General features: G+C 43.0%; 1 protein-coding gene across 2 annotated transcripts in view; it reads left to right on the top strand.

Annotated features, from left to right (window-relative positions):
- Window positions 1–25512, top strand: part of CFTR (CF transmembrane conductance regulator) — an 880902-nt gene that overhangs the window by 837354 nt on the left and 18036 nt on the right. For both annotated transcript variants that reach the window (XM_085653127.1, XM_085653128.1), the window contains 2 exons: window positions 8757–8929; window positions 9073–9178. In XM_085653127.1, coding sequence (XP_085509253.1) covers window positions 8757–8929; window positions 9073–9178 — 279 coding nt within the window. The remainder of the gene's footprint in view (window positions 1–8756; window positions 8930–9072; window positions 9179–25512) is intronic.

Genomic DNA, 25512 nt, shown 5'->3' with positions numbered 1-25512 from the left:
TTCTAAACTTTAGCACACCTAGTCTTAATGCTGAATTTGGTACGGCATCAATATATGGAATCGCCTCATTATTTTACCAGGAGCATCTCAAAAACTGGGTGGGTACATTAATACTTAGGTACCTCAGATTTTTCCCATGGTACATTTTTTTTGTTAGTAAATAAAGCTCAGCTTTAGAGATCCTTACCATTATAGTTGAGTTTCCTATATTTATTGATAGTTTCCTACATATATCACTGAATATCCTTCTGAATTTTTGTGCCTACCGAACACAGGAGACAGGATTAGGCTTGTGGATACTTTGGACATTCAACATACATGCGTGACTATTAAAATATGATTCAATTGAGATTTCATCTGCTTTGATGCCACTGTGGCATGGTATGTCTACATCCTGCCTGTTCTGTGCACAGCATTGTGCTCATTGTTGAAGCAATTGCTTTGTGAATTTGTCCACGTTTTAAGATAAGTACATATAGTTAGTGTTTAAGGAAAACACATTGGTCTTAGTGCACTTCACCTAAAGCTAAAGATAGCCATCATTTTATGCATTGATTACATTTTGCCCCAGCATTAAGGATGGACGTATGTAATAATCTGGTGGTTTGTTGTTTATTTTTGCATGTTTGAATCAAAGCACATATTTTGTACAAAGAATAAGGAACCAAGGTATGTGACTCTTTCTTCAGGGCAATCAGATTTAGGGAAAATCTTTCCTGCAAAGAACCTTTCTCATATGAGCCACAAATACTGCCTCGGTGTTACAGTATTTGGGTAACTGAACTCCCCTTACTGCTTATGGTTCAGAGCCAGCAACAGGCATAGCAGTAAACAAGAAACTCAAGTTCAACTCCCATTTAGTCATTTAGTGGAACTCTGTTCTAATATGGTCAGCAAACACAACCTTCATTCTAGAATGGCCATCAAGCACAGATGCCATTCAGTTAAGCCCACCAAATGTGAACACCATTTCAGCATATCCATTTCTGAGACAAAACTCTTTCTGTCTGGTGGAAACTGTTCTGAGAATATTAACTTCCTGTCAGGTTTGTTCCTGTTCAAAGACCAGCCCCTTCCTTTCAAGGTTTTCCTATTTTCCAGTGTACAAGAGTTTCCAGTCAGTGTACCATTGCATTGTTACTCGTTTGGCTTACTACTGCTATTGGATTCTTCACTGCTCTGCTCTAGTCCTGCCAGCTCCAGCCCTACTTGTTCCAGGCCTGCAAATACCAGCTCTTTCCCAGTCCTCTCTGATCCGGTTCTACTCCAGTCCTGATATTACCCAGATCTAAAAAATCAGCCTTGCAAGAAGTGTCTTAGAATTGGGTATCTAGGAATGCTTTTATGTCTTTGGGATTTTTCCTTCTGGTGCTGCTTGCCACTGCTTTTCAGAGGGCACCCTCTTTGTAACCTGTTGCACTCAGAACAGGCAGTGTTACTTCTGAAAGGGGCCACCTTTTTTCTAAAAGCTTTTAAAGAATGAGGTGAATGAACCATAGTCACATCTACAGAGTTGCATTCACTCCAATGGTAGATTTTTTCCATCGAGTAGACTATTTTACATCTATACTCAGCGTCAGCCTAGGAGACAAGGATGGCCACGAGGGGGGGACATGTATACATTGAAGCGAGTGGGGCTCAGGGAGGAGCCATGGGGCACGCCGCAGCTGATCTCTGTAGTTTAAGAGAGGAACGGTTGTAGTCTGACTCGCTGTGTTGGGCTGGTGACGAAGGAGTGGATCCAGTCCAGTGCCTTGACACAGATGCCGGCATCGGGGAGTCTCGGTGGGAGATGGTGTCAAAGGTGGCCAAGCGGTCCAGTAGAATGAGGGCTGCAGTTTCGCCCCAGTCGAGGAGGGAGCTGATATCATCGGTGGCAGTGAAGAGTGCAGTTTCGGTGCTGTGGTTGCTTTGGAAGCCGATTGGGAGGTGTACCGGGTGTGGATCTCTTCGATGAACTTGTAGACTTGGGTGTTGATGGCCTTTTCGATGACCTTGGCAGGGAAGGGGAGGCAGGAGATAGGTCTGAAGTTCTTGAGGTCTTTCAGGTCGTTGGATGGTTTTTTCAGCAGGGTGTTGATCTCAGCATGTTTCCAGTCATCGGGAAGATGATGGTTTCGATGGAGCTGTTGATGGTGCAGCGAAGCTTGCGGCAATCTATGGAAGATGTCGTACGGGCAAGGATCAGATGGCGCTCTTGAGTGAATGCTCTTCATGGTCTTTAGTGTGTCATCTGAGGTGAGTTGAGATCTGTTGGGGTGCGGAGTGGTTACGTGCTGTGGTGGTGGCCGTTGTGGCAGGGTCTTGGGTGTCGAAGTTGTTATAGATCTGCCAGATCATGTGGTGGAAGAAGGTGTCGGGTTTGTTGGAGAGATCTTGGGAGGGTGGGATTGTGGTCTCACTGTTGGGCCAGGCGTACTCATTGACGATGGCGAAGAGTTCTTTGCTGTTGTGTGCATTGGCGTTGGTTCTGTCTTGGAGGACCGTTTTCTTTGTGGTTTTCAGTAGTTCCTTTGAATGCTAGGGACTACTAAAGCAATGTACGTTTATTTTTAAGCCCAAAAAATATTTTTGCTTTTAGCCAATGTTAATTTTTTATATTGGTGAGGGCTCAGCAGTTTCCCCAACCAATAATGTCAGCAAAAAAGATGGCAAACAAAAATATTGACAAAAGTCACATTCTTGGCAGCTAATGTTGCCTTTACAAAAGCGAGAACATCCCACTGGTGCATCACTGCTGTCAAGTGAGTACTTCCATACAATGAGCCTTCAGATTTTTAAACTCGGTCTTTTCCTTTCCAGAGTACACTCTGCTGATTCATCATCAAATAAACAGCATGATCAGCATTTCCTTGTTCAGTTTTTTTTTAATGTTTTTACAATAGCTTCAAAAGGGAACATGCCAGCTAACTGGGTAACCTAAACAGAAATGAAAATGGTGTTTTGTCCTTCCATAGAATAACGAATCCGGAAATCGAATCGGATTAGCAGTGCAGGTTGTGCAGGTGGAATAGCTAACACGGGCTCAGCGCCAGGGGCGGGAGGTCAATGATGGGTCATGGTCCCAATGGGGGGAGTGCACATAATCACACCGTCACTTATTCTGTCAGCGGTTCTAGCTGTTTCAGTGCCAACTCTTATCTTGCTCAATACTGGAAATGGCCAACACAGGTTTCCTTCTCTATTTTGATGGGAAATTGGAACCAATAATCAGAAGAGATTCGTTTCCAGCCTTTGTACAAATGGAATGCGGTGTGGATTTCGTCTTGCTTCCCTTTCCCTCTCGGTGACGTGCATTCTCACTTTCTCTCTGAATCACAAACCGTGTTATCGTATAACATCCTAATCTCTTTTTTTCTGGGCTCTAAAAGTGAAATGACCACAATTTATCCTCATATCTGTACCTGCCAAGTTACATATTTATCACGTTTCGTCACTTTGTATCCACCAGTACAATGGGTTCCTTGTGTTAATGAGAGTCGAATCAGACAGTGGACATATTTACACAGCAACGCCTGTAAGTGAAATAGATTTTCCTGCGACTGATACCCCACCTCCCAGTTCACAACTATCACATCACTTCATTCACTTCTTTCCTGTGTATTCAGCCCTCTCCGTTCTGAGTCAGTCGCCTGAATATCCAAGCTGGGATTCATGCAGCACATGTCATGCAGGGATGCCCTCTCTCTGCTTCAAACTGCTCCCAATTTACAACTAAGTCAAGAGACACATATGCATGTATTTATTTAGATGCTGTAAAGCACGTATAGCCGTGATAACTTTGGAGCTCTGGCATGGCATGTATACAAATACCGTATAATAGAAATACATCACGTCCATAGAGTAAGGCATTATGTTGGGGAGTGAATGAGAGGGATGGCTGAAAGACAATCCAGTATCTATTATTTTCTGGGAGGTGGTGGGGTTGGACCAAGGGAGGGCGGACAACAAAATGGTAAGCAGGTAGTGTAGTGTCCTCGTAGAAGAAGAATTCCCGTTTTGCCATCGTTTAATCAGACAAAAATGCCCATGTTTGACCAGTGTAGTATGCAGTCCAGGCAGGCAGCAATGTTGGCATCGTTTTTAGAGCTGTGATCCAGGTGAACGCAGACTTGTGTGAGTGAACAATAAGTGAAGTCTGGGAGTTCAGCCACTTGTGAGGGGGGCCAGATGTATCCTCATAATGTTTGAGCATTGTGGTAGAGAGGCGCGGCTAATCCTCAAGTGCACAGGGTTTGAGCAGTTATTATGCCAGCATGCATATCCTGGCAACGTAGAAAGACAACGATTTTGTTCTTTTTGCTCATATTTGTTTCTAGTGTGCCAATTCCATGGCTCCTGGTATGACACTGTCTGCCTGAGGAAGTTATTTTCTTGGCCTGGTAAGACGAGGTATTGTTCATCATTGCCATGTAGGGTTTGCAGCTGTTGGTCTTGACGATGATATTAGCCTGAAGGGGGAGCCAATGTATTTCCTTCAGTGTTGGAGTGATGTTGAATTTCTTCAAACCCATGATGAGACATGCCACGGTATAATTTGGCAATAATAGGCCAATACTTGAGGGCCGGTGTGTATGTGTGAGATATTTCTATAGTGCAAGCATATCCAAAAAACAGGGGTGCACTGTACAGTGTCAAAGACAAAGGTACAGTTAACAAGGGACTCGAGGGGAGCAGGGTTTAAGGGTGAAAGACGACTGTTACTTCTTCAGCTCTTTCCTAAACTGCAGAAAGGATGGGGCAGTTCGGAAGGACACAGTGATATCTTTCCAAGCATAAGTGCATAAATGGAGAAGGCCTGTTGCATTGGCTTTTTTCTTTTTTGCACGTATTTGTCTCCAGTCTGATACTGTCATGACTGTGGATTTGCTGAGAGCCAACAGAAGTGGTGAGCTTGTCTGCAAAATAAGTAGGGTGCCAACTATATGGCTGACCAGATATTCAAGGCATCACCCATTGAAATTGAAAATGTTAGCAGGATGGTATTGTTGTATGGTAAGGATCAAAAGACTTGTTTCAAACACAGGGGCATATGTACAAGCCCCCATCGCCACGGGAATGTCACTTTTTGTGACGATCCTGCGGCGATAGGGGTCTTGCCTTATGTTCAAGGCAGCGTTAAGCCACTTTTTTTCTTAACATAATTGTATTGTTTTTCAAACATACATCTTATTTTTGATGCAATAAATGCATACCGTCCAAATTCATAGTATATGTGCTACAAGACATTTCACAGTTTTCTGTGATATCCAGGACCTGTATCAGACATAAATTGGCTGTTAGGGAATAAAACACTTATATATTTCCAGCTCTGTCAATTGAGCGTATCCAATGGCGGAGCCCATAGCTGGTGCATCTCCTGCTTTATCCCTACCCAAAATCAGCTTTCTCGTCTGTGACTGCTAACATGAACAATAATCCAAACCACTCCCCAAACCCTCCAACCCCACCCCAACAGTCCTATGCATGTTTAGATATACCATAGGCACAACGTATCTAATATTTGAGGCTCTTGGAAAAACTATGCATTTTAAAACAAAACCACCTCACGGTACTTGGCGCTCGGGAAATGGTCTTCTCATTACACAGTCTATTGTGTGCAGTCAGGGGTATTATACTGGTTAATGTCCACTGCTTTGAGGGCCTCTAGCATAACATCTCATTCCAGTATTATTGGGGTTTTGCGTAAGCCTCTAAGCTCCTCTCGACACAAGGCAGCACTCTCTGCACTGCCCCAACGGAGCAGCTCACTATGCCAGGCATGTACAATAGGGGGCCTCCGTGACTTCCAGCGCATAGTGATGGCATGTACCGCTAAAATGAGCGCCAGGTCTACGAAACGGTATTGTACTTTATGCTTGGACACATGTTTGTGTAGGCCTAATATACATTCCTCTACGGTATTTTGTGCCTCGCGATGTGCGACCGTACTGATTATGTGCCTGACAGTATCCCAAAACCCTCGTATTCGTGGACATGCCCATATCATGTGTAGTAGGTCTGCCCCTTCCAATAGGCATCTTGGGCAGTGATGCAGGCGTCTGTGGGAACATTGTGTCTAATTTATGGGGGGTAAGATAGGCCCTGTGGAGAATCATGGTCTGAATAAATTTAAACCTTGCATTCCTTGATACTTTTTTGGGGGTGTTCTACAATACCCGCCTATTCCTTGTCCTCCAAGTCTCTCCCTATGTCCCTAGCCCATGCCGCACGCAGTGAATCCAGAGCAACCTCAGTGTGAGAGCGTATCCCTGTATATAGCCACTTAATAAGGTGTCTGCCTCTGCCTATATAATAAAGCATTTTGACCAGGTCATGTGTGGGAGGTTCTTGTCTCTGCGGGGCCCAGTGTATCTTTATATATTGGAACAGTGCGGCATGCAATAAATATAAGTGCGCCGGAGCTCCCATTTCATTAACAAAAGTATCGTGGTCTAACAGCATCCCATCTCCAAACAGGTCAGCCACCGTACTGATCCCTGCGTCCAGCCACGGTGTTATTTGTCGTTTAGTGAGTCGGCCGTCCATCAGTGGAATTTCCAGTAATGGGATGTTGCCTGCATAAGCAGGGGGTGCACATGTATATTGCAGCGCTGCTCTCCAGCACTGAAGCGCAGTGCGTAATAAAGGGGGGAGGCAATTTGGGATCTTGCTATTGGGCAACAACAGGGCATGTAAAATGCCTCGATCTATATCTTTTTCTGTAAACCCTATCTCTTGTAGGTTACGCCCAGCAGTCCAAAAGGACAGCAATTGTAATTGGCATGCATAATAGTATGCACGTAGATCAGGAAAACCCAAGCCCCCCTTATGCGTTCCCAGCTGCAGTTACTTAAGACTAATACGCCGTCTACCAGAACCCCACATGAGATCAATAAGTAAGGTAGTCATCAGCTTGAACGTTGTATGTGGTATCAGTAGAGGTAAATTAGTTTTCGCTAAGGCCGCCCTACCCATGACTGACAGCGGCAATGTAGTCCAGAAAACAACCCTGGAACGCAAGGCTCTAAGCGCTCCAGCATGTCCATTTGTGTGCGGTAGATCTGGATACCTAAGTATTTAAATGTATGTTGTGCAACTTGGAGTCTGGTGTCTCCAAACGCAATGTCTGTGAGCCCTGCATGATGTGTGAAGAAAAAAACATGCGACTTCGCTGCATTAATGGCTAGGCCTGAGATTAATTCAAAGTGATGAAACACCTCGTATAGCGGATCCAGGTGCAAGCGGAGATCATGAAGATACAGAATAATATCGTCTGCATAAGCAGAAAAAAGATGCGTTGTGTTCCCTAGTTTTATGCCCATATCAATGAGGTCCTTAAGCACTTTGATTGCCAATGGTTACAGGGCCAGTATGAATATGAGGGGCGAAGAGGGGCATCCCTGCCTCGTTCCTCTATATATCGGGTATTCTGTTGAGATATTACCACCGGTACGAGTGCGCGCAGTAGGGGCATCATATAAGAGACGTAACCAGGCAATATAGCCTGCTGGGATACCAAATTTCTCTAGCGCACGGAATATATATTCCCAGTTAAAAGCTTGCCGCAGATCCAGGGATATGCAGCCTGCATGATCATATTTACTCGGGGCTTCCATCAGGAGATAGTGGAGCTTCCTAGTGTTCAGTGATGTGCTGCGGGCAGGTAGAAAGCCAGTCTGGTCGATATGAATTAGTTTAGTCAGGGAGGACAACAATCTATTGGCCAACACCTTACTTAATGTTTTGTACTCTGTAGTCAGCAATGATAACGGGTGATAGCTAGCCATATCTGTGTGGTCTCTTCCTGCTTAACGTGGCTTAACGCTGCCTTATACATAAGGCACCCTATCACGCTATGGTTAGCATAAAAGAGGCGTGCAGTGGGTGTTGCGGTGGGCGTTCCACCGCAACACCCATTGTATTTGATGCTCCCCCCTATGTACAAGGGTGGCGTACATAGGAGGCAGCGCCAAAATGAAGACCAGGAAAATCCTGGTCTTAAGTTGGCGAAACGAGGAGAAATGCATTATTTCTCCTTGTTTTTGCTTTTTCCATGTGTGCTGACTTGTGCAGCACACATGGAAAAAGCAAAATGCCATGGTTTGTTTATGTACAAGAAGGTGTCCCTTGAGCAGCAGTTTTATCACGGGAATGCCTACCTTGCATCTCATTTTTATTGAGTCCCGCTAACAGAAGTGGCGATCCTGAAAATTCATGTTTCCGCTGAAAAAGTGCCGCTAACCGCAGTTAGCGGCCACTTGTAAATACAACAATTAAAAAAAGCCGCTGTAACGTTGAAAAATGTACGCTACAGCGGTGTTAAATATGCCCCTCTGTGTGCTAGCTTTAGCAGGAAGAAGGTTTTTGTTGGTTCCTTAGAAATTGGCCTCCCACTGTAATGTCGATGACTCATGGTTAGGTACATATTAGTATGTGCATTTTGCTTTTAACATAGATCTCGAAGTATGGCAAAAAAGCATTAAATCGTCCAGGTTTGAAGAAAGGTAAAATGTGCTTTACAAGGGTAGACTATTCCATCTACTTTAAAACTGATGATTGAATTATAACATGTGGTAAGTACAGTTCCACTATAGAATCTGTGTGTGTCATTGTGGCTCATCCTACATTTACCAATTACTTTCGGGAAAGAGAATATTACACTTACAAATGTGGCTCACTAGCCATGATACGTCAAGACTTAAGAATGAGATCTGAATTGCTGAAGGATCTCACAGAACTGATTTCTTGTGCTTTTTGTCTCATCTTTTGTGCAGGTTGGACTGAAGTCTGTGATTGAGCAGTTTCCTGGTCAGCTGGATTTTGTCCTTCTTGACGGTGGTTGTGTCTTGAGCCACGGTCACAAACAACTGATGTGTCTTGCCAGATCAGTTCTCAGCAAAGCAAAAATCTTGCTTCTCGATGAACCCAGTGCTCATCTGGATCCTATGTAAGCTCTAAAGTTTCATTTTTAAATGTTGCTAGTTTTAGGCCATAGTTTAAAAAAATAGTAACATAATTATAGTTTTGAAATGTCTGCACATCTGCTTGGCATATAGCATTTACATTCTTGAAACAATATTTGCATTTCAGCACATTTCAAATTATTCGCAAAACTCTGAAGCACGCCTTTGCAGACTGCACAGTGATACTCTGTGAGCACAGACTTGAAGCCATGCTGGAGTGCCAGTACTTTCTGGTGAGTGTGGTGTACCGTCTTTCCTTTACTGACTGATTGTTGAAATTTGAAAAACGGCATACCCTAAAAGTGGCAGGTTGTTTCAAAGCAGGATGGGTCCTTCATTTTCTGACTTCACTGCATTGCAAATAGGCAATCCTTGTTAGCCTCAGATGTCAGATTCCATTTGCAAGCATTCTTTGTTGCAACTCTAAAGCGCACAGCGGATCACTTCACCAATGGTAATAAATCGATTTCTTTCTTTGGCTTTAAAAATATTAATTTTAACATTTTGTCTGAATGATATTTAACAGAGCACTCTCCCCTGCAGTAAGTCGCTTAACTAGAGAAAACAGGAGTTAAAGAACGCTGCTTGGGAGTCACTACTTGAAGCAAGCAAGACTAAGTACTGCTCAGCCTCAGGATTGTGATTATTGGCCCTCTTTCAAAGGACAAAAGTGTCCCCAGATTGGAGACCGCTTTAAGTGAAGCTGACTGGGTTATTCATTTTTCAGAGATCAATTGTGCCCCTCAGTTGGTAGCATTGAGACCTGACCATGCCACCATTGAGGAACTACCAGGAGACCCTAGTTGTCTCTCTTGTTAGAGGAGTTCAACAGGGCTCGTATTATTATCAAGGGCGGGAAAGAGCCGTGACCGAGCGGTATTCCTATTGACCTTTTTATGGCTAATATACCAATCTTAAAACAAGGTACATGGGGCTTGTTTTAGAGCGGGTATTTTGAACTCATGGTGGGATTCTTTGATAGTCCCTATTATAGTATGGCGACCATTCTAATACAGGCAGTACTGCCCCATTTCCCTACTTGATTATCTGGTGAAAGTCACAGGCAGACTGGAAGAATGGGAAACCAACGATACTCTATCCGATTTACAGTATGGCTTTTGTAGGGGAATGGGGACGATTGAGTAGGGTCTTAACATAAACATGTCAATTGTGAAATATATTCAAATTAAAGAAGGGCAATTGTTTTTGACATATGTTGACTTATCGAATGCGTTAGATTGTGTGGTGCACAGTAAATTGTGGAAAGTTTTATTTGAGTTAGAGGTTGATCCGCCAATTATTTATTTTCTGAGAGAGATGTACAGGGGAGCAGGGCTAGGGTATGCTAAGGACTCAGAGGCTAATGTACTTGCAAATTCAACATAGAGAGAAGGGTTAGGCAGGGTTGTTTTCTAGCACTGTTCTTGTTCACGCTGTACATTACCAGTTTGGGTACAGTCTTGAGTGAGCGGTGCAGGGACTGCCCTCAGATCGGACATCAGCCGATTCCAGCCCTCCTGTATGCCAACAACACAGTGCACATGTCTCGTACCCCCATGTGGTGGCAGAGGTTACACAAATTATATACAGGCTTTGGACTTAAATGTGAATTTGGGTAAAATGTTTATAATGTTATGCGGGCCTAAAGCTATGAAGTGCCCTAATTTCAAGGTTGGTGATTTTAAGCTACGTCTTGCTCCCACCTTTTTGATCTAGGGGTTTTATTTGAGGCACAGAGTTCATGGAAACAGGCCATTGATTCCAGAATATTGCACTTTGTATAAGCTTCATTGGCGCTACTTAATTTCACAACTAAGCTCGGCAAGAGAACCCTGAGGGAATTGGGCACTATCTACAAGGCTACGTGTGTACCTGTGGCATTGTATGAGGTGGGCAACCTCAAACCCCTCCAATTGGCTGAGAATGGCTTCTTTAGGAGACTCCTTGCTGTTACTAAAGGTAGTTACCTAATTTGTTTGCCACAATGAGCTCAGCATTCCTGTTTTAGCCAATATGGTTAAAGTCCAACCAATGTTGCTATGGCATAAGATCTAGACCTGGGAGGACACCGCCCTATATTGAAAGATTGCCAATTACTGTCGTAAAACGGCACTGTCTTTACAAATCCCATGGTTGAAATGCATAAGACAGACCTGTTTGGAATTAGGCGCCGACCAGAACATTTTGATAACCCTGACTCTTTACACCATATAGGCAGGAGGGAGTTTAAAAAGTGTTGTATATCACTGTTTGAAGGTCAAAGGCTATCTGTGAAACTACTAAAACCAGTATCATCAACAACCAAATGATGCTTACTACTGATGGTATGCAACCCAATCTTAAATTCGTTTAGAATCACCAACACATGTTTGTTCTGATATCATCTATCGACTTGTAACTTTTCCTAAAACATATGATTGGTCTGTCACCCTTTCTAAATGCCCGAGCAAGGGTTCATCTGTTCAATGCACTTTTCACGTTATGGTTTTTTGTACATTACCTCAGAAGCATTTTATGCTGCCCATTTTAAGAGTCCATAAATTCAAGCAATGTTGCCCTGCCTTATTGTTTTTGCAAAAATTGATATCTTTACCCATCTGTTGTAATATATTTAGTTACCTATAGTCTGTGATTCGTGTCAGGAACATATTTGATTATGAGTACTGACCAGGCTACGGTGTGGTGACAATCCCCTTTTCAATAATGTGAAATATTGTTATGCTGTATTTTTAATATATTGCTGTTATAATTTATTGTATGATTTTTCATGTATCTCTGCAATATTGTTCTGCTTCACTTTTAAAGTATTATTATAATGTATTATCTGCTTTTATGATTTTTTGTCTAAATTGAAAAAAGTATCACAATGAATGGGTGTAACTGATGGAACATTATAACGTGAGCGGTCGTGCTCTTCTGAAAACAGGGAATAGTTTAATTGAAACTACTGGTATTAAGAAACCAGGTAGCATTGCAATATGTGTATAGGAAAGATTGCGCCTTTAAAAACCAGAAGTGTTATAATTCTGTAAAGTTGTCACCCACCTTTCTTTGGCTGTATTAAGTGTGAGTGTAATGAAGATGGATAAAGGCCTCTTTACAAAGTCTGTGGGTCCCTTGTCCTGAAGCAGGTAGAATCCATGTGGCAATCTAAAATGCTACAAAAAAAATTGTCTCAACATTTTATCAAGAAATCATTACTAAGATTTGGTTTTATGTGTCTCAAATGCCTAGTTTTTGGGTGGGGGAAGATCGTTGACAGAGCTGGACTGGCCATTTATTATAACCAGCTTTTTTCCAGGGGTGGGGAAATGCGGGTGGAAGGTGGAGGAGGAGGTCTGGAGCCACAACCACCTATGTCACTCAGTGGCGGCTGCTACCGAACGGGGGTGTTGAGGCGGGGTGGGGCTGTTGAGGGAAGGAATCAAATATAAATATCCTTACTTGGGTATGATCGCCGCCTCTCCTCTTCTCTTCTGACTCCGGGTCCGAAGCAGGAGGCACACAGGCTCCACTAAGCCAATCACGATGCTGCTGTCACCATGACAGCAGCATTGTGATTAGTCTGAGTGCAGTGGTTCGGTGCTCAGACAGGGAGAGGGAGCCTGTGTATGTTCTCCACCCAGGCTGTGCAATACAGCCAGGTGGAGAACATGCAAAGTGCACATGACTGTTTAGCTGGCCCAAGACGGTCAGCCAAACCATCATGCGCACTTAGAGAGTGCACACCACTCCTCCCCTTGCTCTGCACAGCGCAGCCTCACCCCGCACCTAGAATTGAATTTGTATGAAAAAATAAAATGATAATAACATTGTGTTATTATCATTATCTTTTTCCTTTATTAACTGCTCAGAGAGCAGTTAGGCGACGCTCCTGGACCGCCACTGATGTCACTTCCTACAAGCTAAGGAGAAAGAGAGAGAGAGAGAGAGAGAGAGAGAGAGAGAGAGTGTGAGATGGATATAGGAAGAGTGGGGAAAAAGCATACTGGTTAGAATACTTTTGCCAAGGCTGCTTTTAGTTCCCAGACAGGCAGTGATCCCTTAACCACACTTCTCTGTGAAACATACACTTATAAATTTGCAGGTTCCATTTCACCTCTGAAAACAGACGAGGCTGTTGTAAAATTCTTGGTAATGGTGTTGCGGTAACAATTTCCTTGATTAAATATTTGTGCTTTTCACATAACACCAAGATACTTGTTCTCAGATTTGCTATTCTATGCAGGAGAATTCTTTGTCTGCAAATGATATTACCCTATTGCTTCTTAAAGGTTAGTGGTACTCAACATTAGAATGTGGTCTTAGGAAAAGTCCTTACATAAAAATAACAGGCAGAGGTTTCTTGAGGGATGGCGAATTAGGTTGATTTTTAAGCTGTAGATTCATGGCATTACCGAAACATGTTTCCAGCACATCAATACATTTTGTCATTATAGCTTCCAGTGATCAAAATTGGATTGTATAACTAACACAGGCATGGCCTAGAAGGGCAAGATGGTGGACTTGTGACAGACGCACTCCTGCTCCACCTTCAAAATCCTGACTTTATCCTGGTGCCCGAGCTGGCATCTACACCCATCCCTGTGTGCACCGACATTCCATGATCACAGGTTGTCCCCTGATGTGACAACCTCCTCAACAGGAGGCCACATGGCAGCTGAGTGAAGCAGAGACTGGACCAGAGAGGGGTCTGTGGTGCCTGGCCTGAGCCCAGCTGAGATGATCGAAGCTGTGAGGGCTAGATGACAGGCGCTGGTAGTGAGAGGCCCTGATGCCAGCGCTGGATTATTTATGACCGCAGGGGAACATAGAGAGGCACACACCGTGCCTGGCAGCTCTGACCCAGGTTGTAGGCCCCATGTGGATTGGGCAGCTATGATTGGCCAGGGCCCATGGTTAGTAGACGGAGACAGCGAATCATGGCCTAAAGAGACTCCGGCAGATACAAATGCACCACAATTGGAGAACCTTCCTGGAAACTCATGTCCCAGGCAATGGATGACAATGGAACAAGATTGCATCAACCTTTAGTGCTAAGTCATACATGTAAAGACCAGCTGAGAGGCACTAATGGTGCATGAATGGAGGGTGAGGAGTCTGGATCTCTCGGACCCATGGACAGGCTGGCAACACATATTATACTTGGTAAGCACTCATTGTCCTGTATGACCTGGAAGTGCAGCACCACTAATAGACCAGACAAAACATGCTGCGATTGCTGTAAGGGGGCACGCATGACAAAGGAGATATACGGCATGGGTAAACCCACCACTAAGGCTGAACACATGAGGCGAGCAAAGGAAGGACCCCAAGATGACCAGGAAGGAAACTGCGCCATGGTCCCAGTGACATCCAACTCGAGAGCCCAGATGGGTACTGTCAACATTCATAGGACAGAGACTATACTCCAGCCAATGCAAGACTCCCTCAGGACATTGGAGCAGAAAATCAACGCCAATGGTAATGATGTTGGACTACTCCGAGCATACCATTGGAAGCTATCAGAGATGGTGAAAGCAACTAAGTCCACCCTGCCTGCCCTGAGTCCGATGGTCTCCACCTTACAACTTCAAGTGAATGATATGTGCTGAGAACTTCAGACCCTGTAAGAATGAGCAGAGGACGCACAAGGTCAGTCCCACTGCAACAATATCAGTGGTAGACTTGCACTGTTTCTTGAAGAATGGCTGCTTAAGGAGGCGCCTACTAATACCCAATCCAAATTCGTCACTGTTGAAAGACCACACAGGTTGCCATCCTGACCGCAGCTCCCGAGGGTCCCCCCATGTCCAGCGGAAGCTAGCTTACTAAACTACAGGGAAAGCTATGACATATTGAAAAGGGCATTTGCCCATGGCCCCTGGGACCTTGAAGGGAACAAAATGCAAATTTTCCTTGATTACACAATGTTGATACAGAGGAAGAGACAGCGCTTCATAGAGATCAAGTGGACGATGAAACAACTGGGGATACATTACAGACTGATCTACTCAGCAAAGCTCAGAGTAACGACGAATGATAAATCACTCGTTTTGACCACCCCTGAGGAAACATGGGTGTGGTTGGATAGCGAAGGACAGGACGCATCCCGTATTTGGAAGGCCAAGATCGACACAAGACGAGGGTGACGATCTCTCAACAACGACCACAGCTGCCATCAGGAGCCCCACGAAGGAACGAGCAGCAGCCAAAAGGGTGTCTCTGGTCTCTGACATTTGTACTTGTAGAAACCTGTTAACCCAGATGGGGTACTGTGATGCAGAGATGGCTGAAACGACTCAGAGTCAGCGTCATTCGGAGGACAGGTGTCACAAATAAGGGGCCCCCTCATCACTCCTAGGTCAGCAGACAATTTGATCTGGCAACTAAGCAACATATTGTGGGAGGGACAATTCACTGAGTAATGTCTGCTCGGATTTAATTGACTATTGGTCAGAGACACAACTTTCAACTTCGGCACGGTGGAGAGACAGCAATACATGTGTCCTCAAGATTTTCCCCTGTGGATCGCTGCATCTATGCAAGCGTTTATGACACATGGTTGGATTGTTGAACTTGTTATTTATCTCAGTTAAGGTGGTCAAAGCACATTTTGCTTCAACCGGGGGACCGAAACGAGTTACTATGTCAGTACAACCATACAATGCATGCCTTACACCCACTATGTCTTAACAAGTGTATCCACCCACCCGACGCTTGTGCAGATCTCACACATGAGTACCCTTTCTCACTGACTCCACAGTATGCATAACAGATATAATTTCCTGACTTGGAATGTCAGAAGCCTGGGATCTCTGGTGAAATGCCATATGGTGCACTCCTTTTCCACCGGAGAAAGACACATGTAGTCTGTTTACACAAGATGCATATGACAGCCTCAAAGTTCCAGAAACTATGGAAGTGTTGGTGGGCCAGTTACGTGGCAGAGTGGTTTTTGCTCTTTTGCAATGGGCACAATGATCTGGATTGCACCTGGGATCCCCCTCACGATCACTTGGACAAGAATTGACCTAGAACTATTGGTAGCACAGTAGATGGGAGATCACTAGTGATTGATAGCGTTTAATTACCTAATAATAGACAACTGCAGTTCCTTTCCACACTCTCTCTCTAGTCCATTGGAATTCCCTGGTATGGGACGGTGATTATATTATGGTGCTAGATTGTGTCCTGGACCGCTCATTACCATCTCTTCCATGGGGCCCATGCAGACCGCTGGCACAGGGATTTCACCAATGGGCCACTAGATGGGAATTGGGGAACCTTAGGAGGGATGCACACCCAGAGACCAGCAAGTACTCCTTTTATTCCGGGGTCTGGGGACAGTGCACAAGAGTAGATAGATTCATGGCATCTGTAGAGCTAATGTCACACATTTTCAATGCAGAATAGCTATGCCGTACTGGCTCAGAGCATAACCCTCTTTTATTAAGTTGACACTAGATAGGGATTTGATGGTAATACAATGTGGTGAATGCACTTTCTGAGATTTGTGAAGTGATAGACAAGTGTTTTAGAAGCAAAGATGGCACAATTTCTCACTCGAATGTAGAATGGGAGGCTTTAAGGTAGTTATCTGAGGACTATGCATCAAAACCTCCTATGCCATTAAGACAACTCTGATGATGGAAGTGCTGAACGTGGAGGGACAACTCTGAGGAACTGAAATATCAACAGTGGAAACCTCAGAGGCAGACCATGACTATTAGATTTGACTACAATAAATCACAAACTGATGGAACGCCTCTGACACATGCACAATGGGGAACATCTCACTTGTTAACATGGGGAGGGAGACAGGGCAGGCTGCCTTCAGCCTGGTTGGTGAGATCGGACACCCAACAGAAAACTATGGGGGCTATAAAGACGAATACTGGGCAGATAGCCACATTGTAGTCTTGTCGAAAAAGGATTGGGATTGGCTAGATCTCAGATCTTATTCACCATTATTGCTCCTAACCATGGAATATAAGATTCTGGGGAAAATTATAGCTAGTTGTTTGCTCCTGTACATACTGGGGCTGGTGCCCATGGATCACTGTAGATTTGTCCCTAGGCCGCAACACACATTAACGTACGCCAACTGTTCTAAATTATGGAACTAGTTGGCCACCATTTAGGAACCCCATTTTTGGTTTCCTTCGACATTGAGAAGGCCTTCAGCATACTACTTCGGCCTTACCTATTAGAAGTGCTCCAAGCCAGGGGATTGCGAGAAGCCTACTGAAGCGGATACAACTGCTATACATGAAAACTATAGCCAAGCGCACTAGCCGAGTGTCCTCGGATTAGTTGGAACTAGACCGGGATGTCCTCTATTCACCATTTTGTTTGTTCTGCCCTAGAATACTTGGCATGCCAAGGGCCAAGCCTGGGGAATTGAAATAGGAAACAAGCACCACACTGCAGCTTGGTAGGCAGACAATGCATTACTGTTTCTAAGAATACCAGAGCACACTCTACCCCAGATGAGTTGTTATTGAGTGAGTTTGTAGAAGTATCAGGCCTCCAGATCAATTGGGAGAAGTTGTTGTGTGTTCCTCTTTAGGCCCACACACCTGATGGACCACTCTTCTTGTGTGGTAGATGCTCTCCGGTGAGAACCTTTCACATTTAAAGATCCTGGAGGTCCAGATTTACCACACTGAACTAGAATTAAAGAAATGTAACCTAGACGAATGTGTCACCAAGATCCGACAGGCTATCTCGTTCTGGTACTGCCTTCCACTATCCCCCCTTTGGGCGAGTAACTATAATCAAAATGATTATTCTCCCATGACTGCTGTTTTTTTTTATGGCTCTCCCTCTAACATTGCCGAAAACCTTTTGCCCCAATCTGAGAACTATGTTTCCAGAACTGATATGAAGAGCCCAGCGAAGGCGTCTGTAAGAAATTGAGTTACCGGTTGACTGGGGTGTAAGTGCCAGTCAAGCAACAACCACAATCCTTGTCAGGATAAGGCACTAGCAAACCCCCAATTAATCTGTGCTCAACCCTCTATTATCTTGGCATAGAGCAGTCAGGCTTAACTTAGTGGTAATGTGTAAAGTATTTGTGCAACACATCAAACAGTAATGCAGTAGAAAAACCATACAACACTATCCCACATCAAGATGGAGCTTAATTTAATAAAAAAGCAATACCAAAATCCTAATCAGTAGAACCGGAGTTATGAGTTTTTTTTAAAGAATAAAGTGTAAAATGGTGTCTAAAAGCATAATGCGCCAACTGTAGCTATCAGGTTAAAGTTAAATGTTCAGTCAAAGTCAATAGAACACATGTTATATACAGTCCCAGATTTGTCCCACTGAAGTTTTACCTTCTCAAGCTTTGTGCCAAGAGTCCTGTCTGCATTGGAGAGGGTCGCTGGGAGCAAGGAGAGCAGCCCGGATGTCGCAGACAGGCAGGCTGGAGCTTCGCATTGGTGGTCCCCCACGGGCTGTGGATGCTGCTGTGTGAAGAAACAGGCTGGCAGCTGGACTTTGGTTTGAGTGACGAGGTCTCGGTGCGAATGGGCCTGTTTGTGGATGCAAAGAGCCACAATGCTTGATTCAAGAGCCTGTGAGCCACAGAAGGGTCCTGGACCTGGGAGGCATGCCATGGGGGTGAGGAACTCACTAGAGCTATGCCCAGGAGCTGGTTGGGGAGCCTTTTATGTCCCTGAGGCTCTGATCAGGAGGCCAGCAGACTAGTCCTTAGAGTCACTCTGGGATCATGGGTTCAAGAGGAAGTTGCAGGTCCAGTTCTTCTTCGGGCCAGAGGGCAGCAGGTCAGCTGTCCTTTGGAGCAGTCGGCCAGCAGAATCCTTGTAGCAGCACAGTAGTTCTTCTTCCTGGCGGAGTATCCACAGGTCAATTAGTGTACTGAAGAGTTGTTTTCTGAGGTTCTTCTTTTACACACAGTTGTTTCTTTGAAGCAGGGAGAAGCTTCTAGAGGCATGACTTTGAAGTGCACGGATACCATGCCTTCCTGTCCTTGGCTCCAGACTAACTTCAGGCGGTATGCAGCCCTTTTTCTGGAGACAGGGCACAGCCTATTCATGTATAAGTGGGGCTTGGCAAAGCTCCTCCCACTCATACTGCCAGTGATTTCCCATCTAATGACACCGAAGCTCCCCATCGTGTGGCTGTATCGGAGAAATACACAAAGTCCAAATGTCAGCTACACCCAGTCATGTGACCCAGAGACAGGCTGCAGTAACCAAATGGATAAGGCAAAAAATGGCAACTTTATAACATAGTATTTTCAGAATTGCATTTAAAATCCAACTTCCCCACAAGTTAGGATTTTAAATTGTGATCCCAGAGACACCACACATTAACTGGTTATCTCCTCCCAGTTGGAATTGACACTTATAAAAAGTAATAAGGCAACTCCATGTTTAAAGTGTTACTTAAGTGGGTGGCATAACTAGTGCTGCAGGCCCACTAGTACCATTTACTTGAAAGTGCCACTTTACTAGTGACATACAAGTAAATTAAATATGCCAATTAGGTATAATATAATGTTACCATGTTGTAGGGAAAGAGCACAAGCACATTAGCGCTGGTTGGCAGTGGCAAAGTGTGCAGAGTCCTAAAGCCAGCAAAAAGAAAGTCAGCAAAAACAGGAAGTCTGGTGGCAAAAGGTTAGATCAAAACCACGCCATGAATGCCTAACCCAGAGGCTTATTATGGGAAGGCTCAGCTGGTCTGGATGGTGCAGTGGCTCACAAAAGAGACTGATCCCGAAAGACAAGGTATCGTGAATCTCCTGGGAGAGGGGAACCTTCTGAGAGTGCTATACAGTCAGGCGAGGCCTAAACAAATCTGCTGGAACACTTACTCACGGAAACTGGGAGCGAATGAATCACAGTCCCCAGACCTCCCACTATGGGTAACACTGGAACTAGTGGCGGTTGAAGATGGACACCCCACGTAATCATGGCATCAGGCTGGGATCACCACAATTGCTCACTTATATACAGTGGCGGCTGGTGGAATTTTAAACTGGTGTGGCGTATTTCAAAAGGCATGAACGTACGGGTGCGAGCGAGCGTAGCGAGCGAGCCCGACGGCAATAAGGGGGGTTCGGGGGGGTTCTCCCCCCGTGAAGAAATTTTTAAAAAATTGGCATTTTCTGGTGCAATTTTCAGCACTATTTATGTGATAAATGGACTGAAAAATCAGTTCTTCTAGGCATTCATAAAAGAAAACTCATACATAATTTCAGAGAATTTCTGTGTTGCCAAGCAAGTCTGACTTCTGAAGATGGCTAGGGGTACTAAGCAAAACCGCTTTGTCTCTACCCATTCCAATAGAAAACACCTAACATAGGTGCATAAACATCCGCAAAGAAACACACTTGTAATTTTGTTCCTACCCGAAATGAAGGCTGGCCACTTCCTTTTCTGCATCAGCTATTCAATGTTGATTGCCCAGTAATCTTCATGACATTAAATAGCTACAAGTATAAGAAATATCCATTCGAAACAAACATTTAATTCTTAGCAAGTCAGCAAAAGCTTTGCATTTTTGAGCGAGGCAATTTTGCAAAATGAAGTAAATATTGTACTTAAAATAGTTCATATAGCGCTCTGAGGCCCTTGGGTCCATCAGTATTTTAGAAAACCACTAAATAAAAATGAGTTATGAAATGAGTGTAATATGCATTGCTTAAAATATAAGAAATATCCATCAACAATCTTTAATTTATTTTAGAAAGAAACAACACAAACTTTATATGTATAAGCAGGCTTGGTAAAAACGTTTTACTTTATTTTTAAATACTTTGCATGCCACTCTCAGTCCCTTGTGCCTGTCAGTACAGTAGAAAATGGCTACATAAAAATAAAATATGAAAATAAATAAATGTATATTTTAAGAAATATCCCTTCAAAACCAATATGATATTTGTAAACACAAACACAATTATTTTAAATAATACTATATAAATTCTTTGCATGCCACACTCAGGTCCTTGTGCTCTTCAGCCAGCACAGCAGAAAAAATTGAATTAAAAGAAATTATGAAAATAAATAAATGTACATTTTAAGAACTTTCAAAACCAATATGATATTTTTAAACAATTAAAAAATAATAATAATATTGAAATACTTTGCATGTCAATCACAGGTAGAAGGGTTCTTGTCCCTGTTAGTACAGTAGAAAACAGTTAAATAAAAATAAATTACGAAAATAACTAAATGTTGTACATATAAAGACATATACCCTCAAAACCAACATATTTTTAGACACTAACAACAAAAATATTTTAAAAAATAAAATATGAAAACAAATATCTATAAATTCACAGATACATAAACACACATATATAAACACATATCAACTGTACAGGAGTTTTATGAATATTAAATGGAATGAGTACATGTCCAACAGTACTTCCTAATGTTATCAAACAAAACAAACCGAGCTATAAACACCTGAAACTATGATTACACATCAGATTAATATTTTCTATTTATATAGAAAGTTTGCTCGTCGATCTTTAATATGAACAAACTTTTCAATTGTTCTTTTGTTGAATTCTGGTATTTCCTTTATTAGCTCCTTTTCCATTGACAGCATAGCCAATGCATTAAGTCTAGCTTGAGTCATAGTGTTTCGCAAAAACGTTTTTACCCTCTTTAGTGCGGAAAAACATCTCTCAGACTCTGCTGTTGTCATGGGTGTAGTAATGACAACTCTTAAAAGCTTTATGGTCTCAGAAAAAGATTTCTCTAAGTTGTTTTCACACAAAAAGCTAAATAAAGCCATGGCACCACCAGTAGTTTGACGGAAGTCACGTCTTCCATACAGGACCGAAAGTTCTGTACGCAATCTAGCCTTGTCTAACATAGGATAGGCTTCTATCGTTTCTGCGAGTGCCTCAGCTGGGAAAGATTTGTCATGTCTTTCAAAAAGGTCACTTCGCAATAGTGTTGCACTTACAAGATGCTTTGTGAATGCAAAGCGCTCTCTGGCATGGACCACAATAATGTCACAGACTTCTTTTGCTTCTTGGGTCAAAGTATTTATTTGCAGTCTTCGGTTTACAAATGTACATTCTTGTGGCAGTGTAGAATCCAAACTGTCAATGGATTCCCGTACTTTGGTGATGCTTGTCACAAAGTCTGTAGTAGCTTTCTGGACATATACAGTGTCAATGTCTCGCTTTTGCAATTGATTATATAAAATGTCTACCTGGGGCATTATACGGTGAAAAAGAAACAGAAAGAATATAAACTCTCTATCATCTAATGTTCTACTAAATCCCTTAGCTTCACATATAGTATTTGACTCAAAATCACCACTGTTTGCAATGGTTGACATGCATTCAAGAAGATCGTCTCTGTATTCATAAATTATCAATATTGCTCGAATATTGAAGTTCCAGCGAGTTGCAGACCCTCTTGGAAGTCTTCTTGAAACTATTTGTTCAAGAATATCAGTCCTTTTCGGGGAACGTGCAAAAAATGCTGTTATACCTCCAATCTCTGAAAAGAAAATTTTAACTCTAGATATTTTGGAGGAAGCCTGTTCCATAATTAGGTTAAGTTGGTGGGCATGGCAATGAATATAATGTGCATTTGGGTAAACATCCCTGATTTTCTTTTGCACCCCACCTGTTGCACCACGCATGACGCTGGCCCCATCGTAGCTTTGAGCAATTAGTTTTCCTTTAGCACATTGGTCAGGGAAAACAATGTTTAATTCATTAAGAATGGCTGAGGCAATTGTTTCTGCAGATGAGTCTTTTAGATGTGTGAAACAATAAAATCGTTCAGCTACCTTGCAATTTCCATCAATGTAGCGGAAGACTAGAACTGACTGTGTCTTAGTAGAGACATCAGTTGTATCGTCAGCTTGGATAGCTACATAATCAGTGCTTCTCAACTGCTGTGTAATATATTCTCTTATCACTTCCAGCATACAGTCCAGCAATTCATTCTGAATAGTTTTAGACGTGCCTTTAAACACTGTGGCTGTTCTTAAATGTGTTTCCATAGCACTGTCAATGCTGGAGACAAAATCAACAAGGCCCCCGAACACGCCAGGATTTAGAGACTCTTCAGTTTCATCATGGCCCCGTAATGCCAATTCAAAGGCACCACAAAAACGAATACAGTCAATCAATTTTGATAAAATGTATCGGTTTTTATCCACTTCTGCATTATGTTTTCTTACTCCCACACGGTATGCTTCGTTCAATTGCTGTACAATGTCCGATTTTCCGAAAAGAGATAATTTCAACATATTTGTCAAATGAGATTTACAGGAATCATGTTTTTTTATTTTTTCAGCCAGATGCTTTAGGTCAGTAACTCCTGTTTTTGTCCAGGCAACTTCACCTCCAAAAAGTAAGCAAGGGAAACAGAATAAAGCATTTTTAGAAGCGCTACCAGTAAGCCACTCTATCCTATCATACCATGTTCTGGTAAACCGACGTGTATAACCCTGTCCCCTATCTTTTGCAGACTGCTCAATTTTAATTTCAGGTTTATCAGCTCCTAATGTTTTCACTTGCAGTTTATCAGCATGTGTCAAGCCCAAAAAGGGGTGTACGAGTAAACTGTCAACTGTGTTCATTGTATCTAGCAATAGATCAGACTGGAAATAGAAAACCTAACCTGTTTTTAAATATTCCCTAGGTTGAAAACACAAAAACTATATCACGCAAAATAATGAATACACTAATATGAATTGTCATGCACACAATAGTAACAGCAATTAGTCATCCATCCTCATTCTGACAGGAATGCAACTGCAGCAGCACGTACAGCTGTCCCCCAAGCGGTATAGCCTTGTAACTAGTTCAGAATTCCTCCTGGGATCCTGTTAATAATTAAAATATGATGTAAGCTTTGAGGCTAGGTGCCATTGCATGCACAACACCAGTGGCGATTGAAACGCTTAAGCATGTCAATTCAGTGATCTGCCTAGAATTTAAAGGGTATATTCCAATTATGGGGTCCTTGAATTACTATTAGAAGGATAAAATCAGTATATGTTAGGAGTAAACCTAAAACAAAGTACTTATACATTTGGACTTGACTTTAGATGGCAAATAATACAAAACATGTTGAAATTTTCTGTAAAAAGCATACGACTTGCATTGAGCAATACCCTTTAAAAGAGTTCTAGGCAGATCTCTGATATATCCAGCAGCCGTCTGTACCAAGCACAGCAAAATAAATGTATATTTTTCCAATTAAGAGTTTACCATTGCAGTTAGACTATTTCCAAATTCAAAAAATATATGGATGGAGGTATTCTACACACAAGACAGACTATAATTACATCCTTTAGACAGTGCTAGTCATATCAGTGATCCTATTACTAAATGGACAGGAGTCGCACTGTCACAACACATTAGATAGATTTTATATATCCTACTCACTGTACAAACTCTGGGGCAGATTTACAAGCCCTGTGCGCCACTTTTGCGCTGCCGTTGCATCACATTTGTGACGCAGCGGTGGCGCAAAGCTAGCGCCATGCTGCGACAGATTTGCAACGTGACGCATCTAGGGAGATGCGTCACATTGTACAGCCCTGCGCCACATTAAACCTGAGTCAGGTTTAATGTATGCAGGGTGGGCGTTACGTCGACAAAACCCTCGGAAAAGTGACGCAGTGAAATCTACGAGACTTCACGCAGTCACTTTTCCGACGCTGGTGCGTCAAATCCTTATGCCTGCTTCAAGCAGGCGTAAGACGTGACGCACCATGTTAGGGATAGGGCAGGTTGGAACAGTGCTGGAGTTGCGTCACGCTTGCGACACAACTTCAGCACTGCGCCAACCTTACGCCAGCAGATGCGTCACGCATCTGCTTGTCTTTGCGCCATGATGCACCACATTGCAAATGCGGCGCATCTGCAATAGCGCATGGGCAAACTTGCGTGACGCATCTTCCCTGGCGCATCCCTGCTGATTTGCAGGGATGCACCAGGAAACGTAAATCTGCCCAATGGTACGGAAAAAGTAGACTGAAAAACATTGGTGTGAAAAACATTGTTGACTGAAAAAATAGAACGAAAATAAGTAGTGGCTTTCATGCATTATACAAGAAACATAAGTGTACTGGTAGCAGGGCTAAGGGCCATCCTCCCAAAGTAGACAGGAGCATCTAAAATAAGGGTCAGGAGACTAGCAATGAATTGTAATGATTCAGGTCAAGTTAGCGTTAATGGATAATTACGGGATTTTAGGGTAGCACTAAGGAGTAGTTCAGGGCTATTATGAATCAGGGTAGCATTAAAGAGTAGTCCATTTATTATGCATCAAGAAACGACAGAATGTATGGGCAGTTTGGGGTTTAATATCTTTAGGGACGGTAAGCATTAAGGGATAGTAAGGGATTATTAGGCTAGTTAGATAAATGAAAGAGAGCATACAATAATAAAAGATTTAAAAATCAACATTTTTGAACTTCTCATAGTTAATCATGAAAAAACACAAAATTATCCCCTTAAAATTCAACCTCATACTCTCTGCACTGTTTTGCTAGGATAAACCAACAGGCCTCCACACCTAAAGACCACACACTTGGCACCCATACATAGCTGAATGTGGACCTTTGC

Source organism: Triturus cristatus, chromosome 4_1, assembly GCF_964204655.1.
Source record: "Triturus cristatus chromosome 4_1, aTriCri1.1, whole genome shotgun sequence".
NCBI classification, from domain to species: Eukaryota; Metazoa; Chordata; class Amphibia; order Caudata; family Salamandridae; genus Triturus; species Triturus cristatus.
The sequence above is the reverse complement of the archived record's forward strand: the minus strand, read 5'-3'. Positions and strand labels throughout refer to the sequence as shown.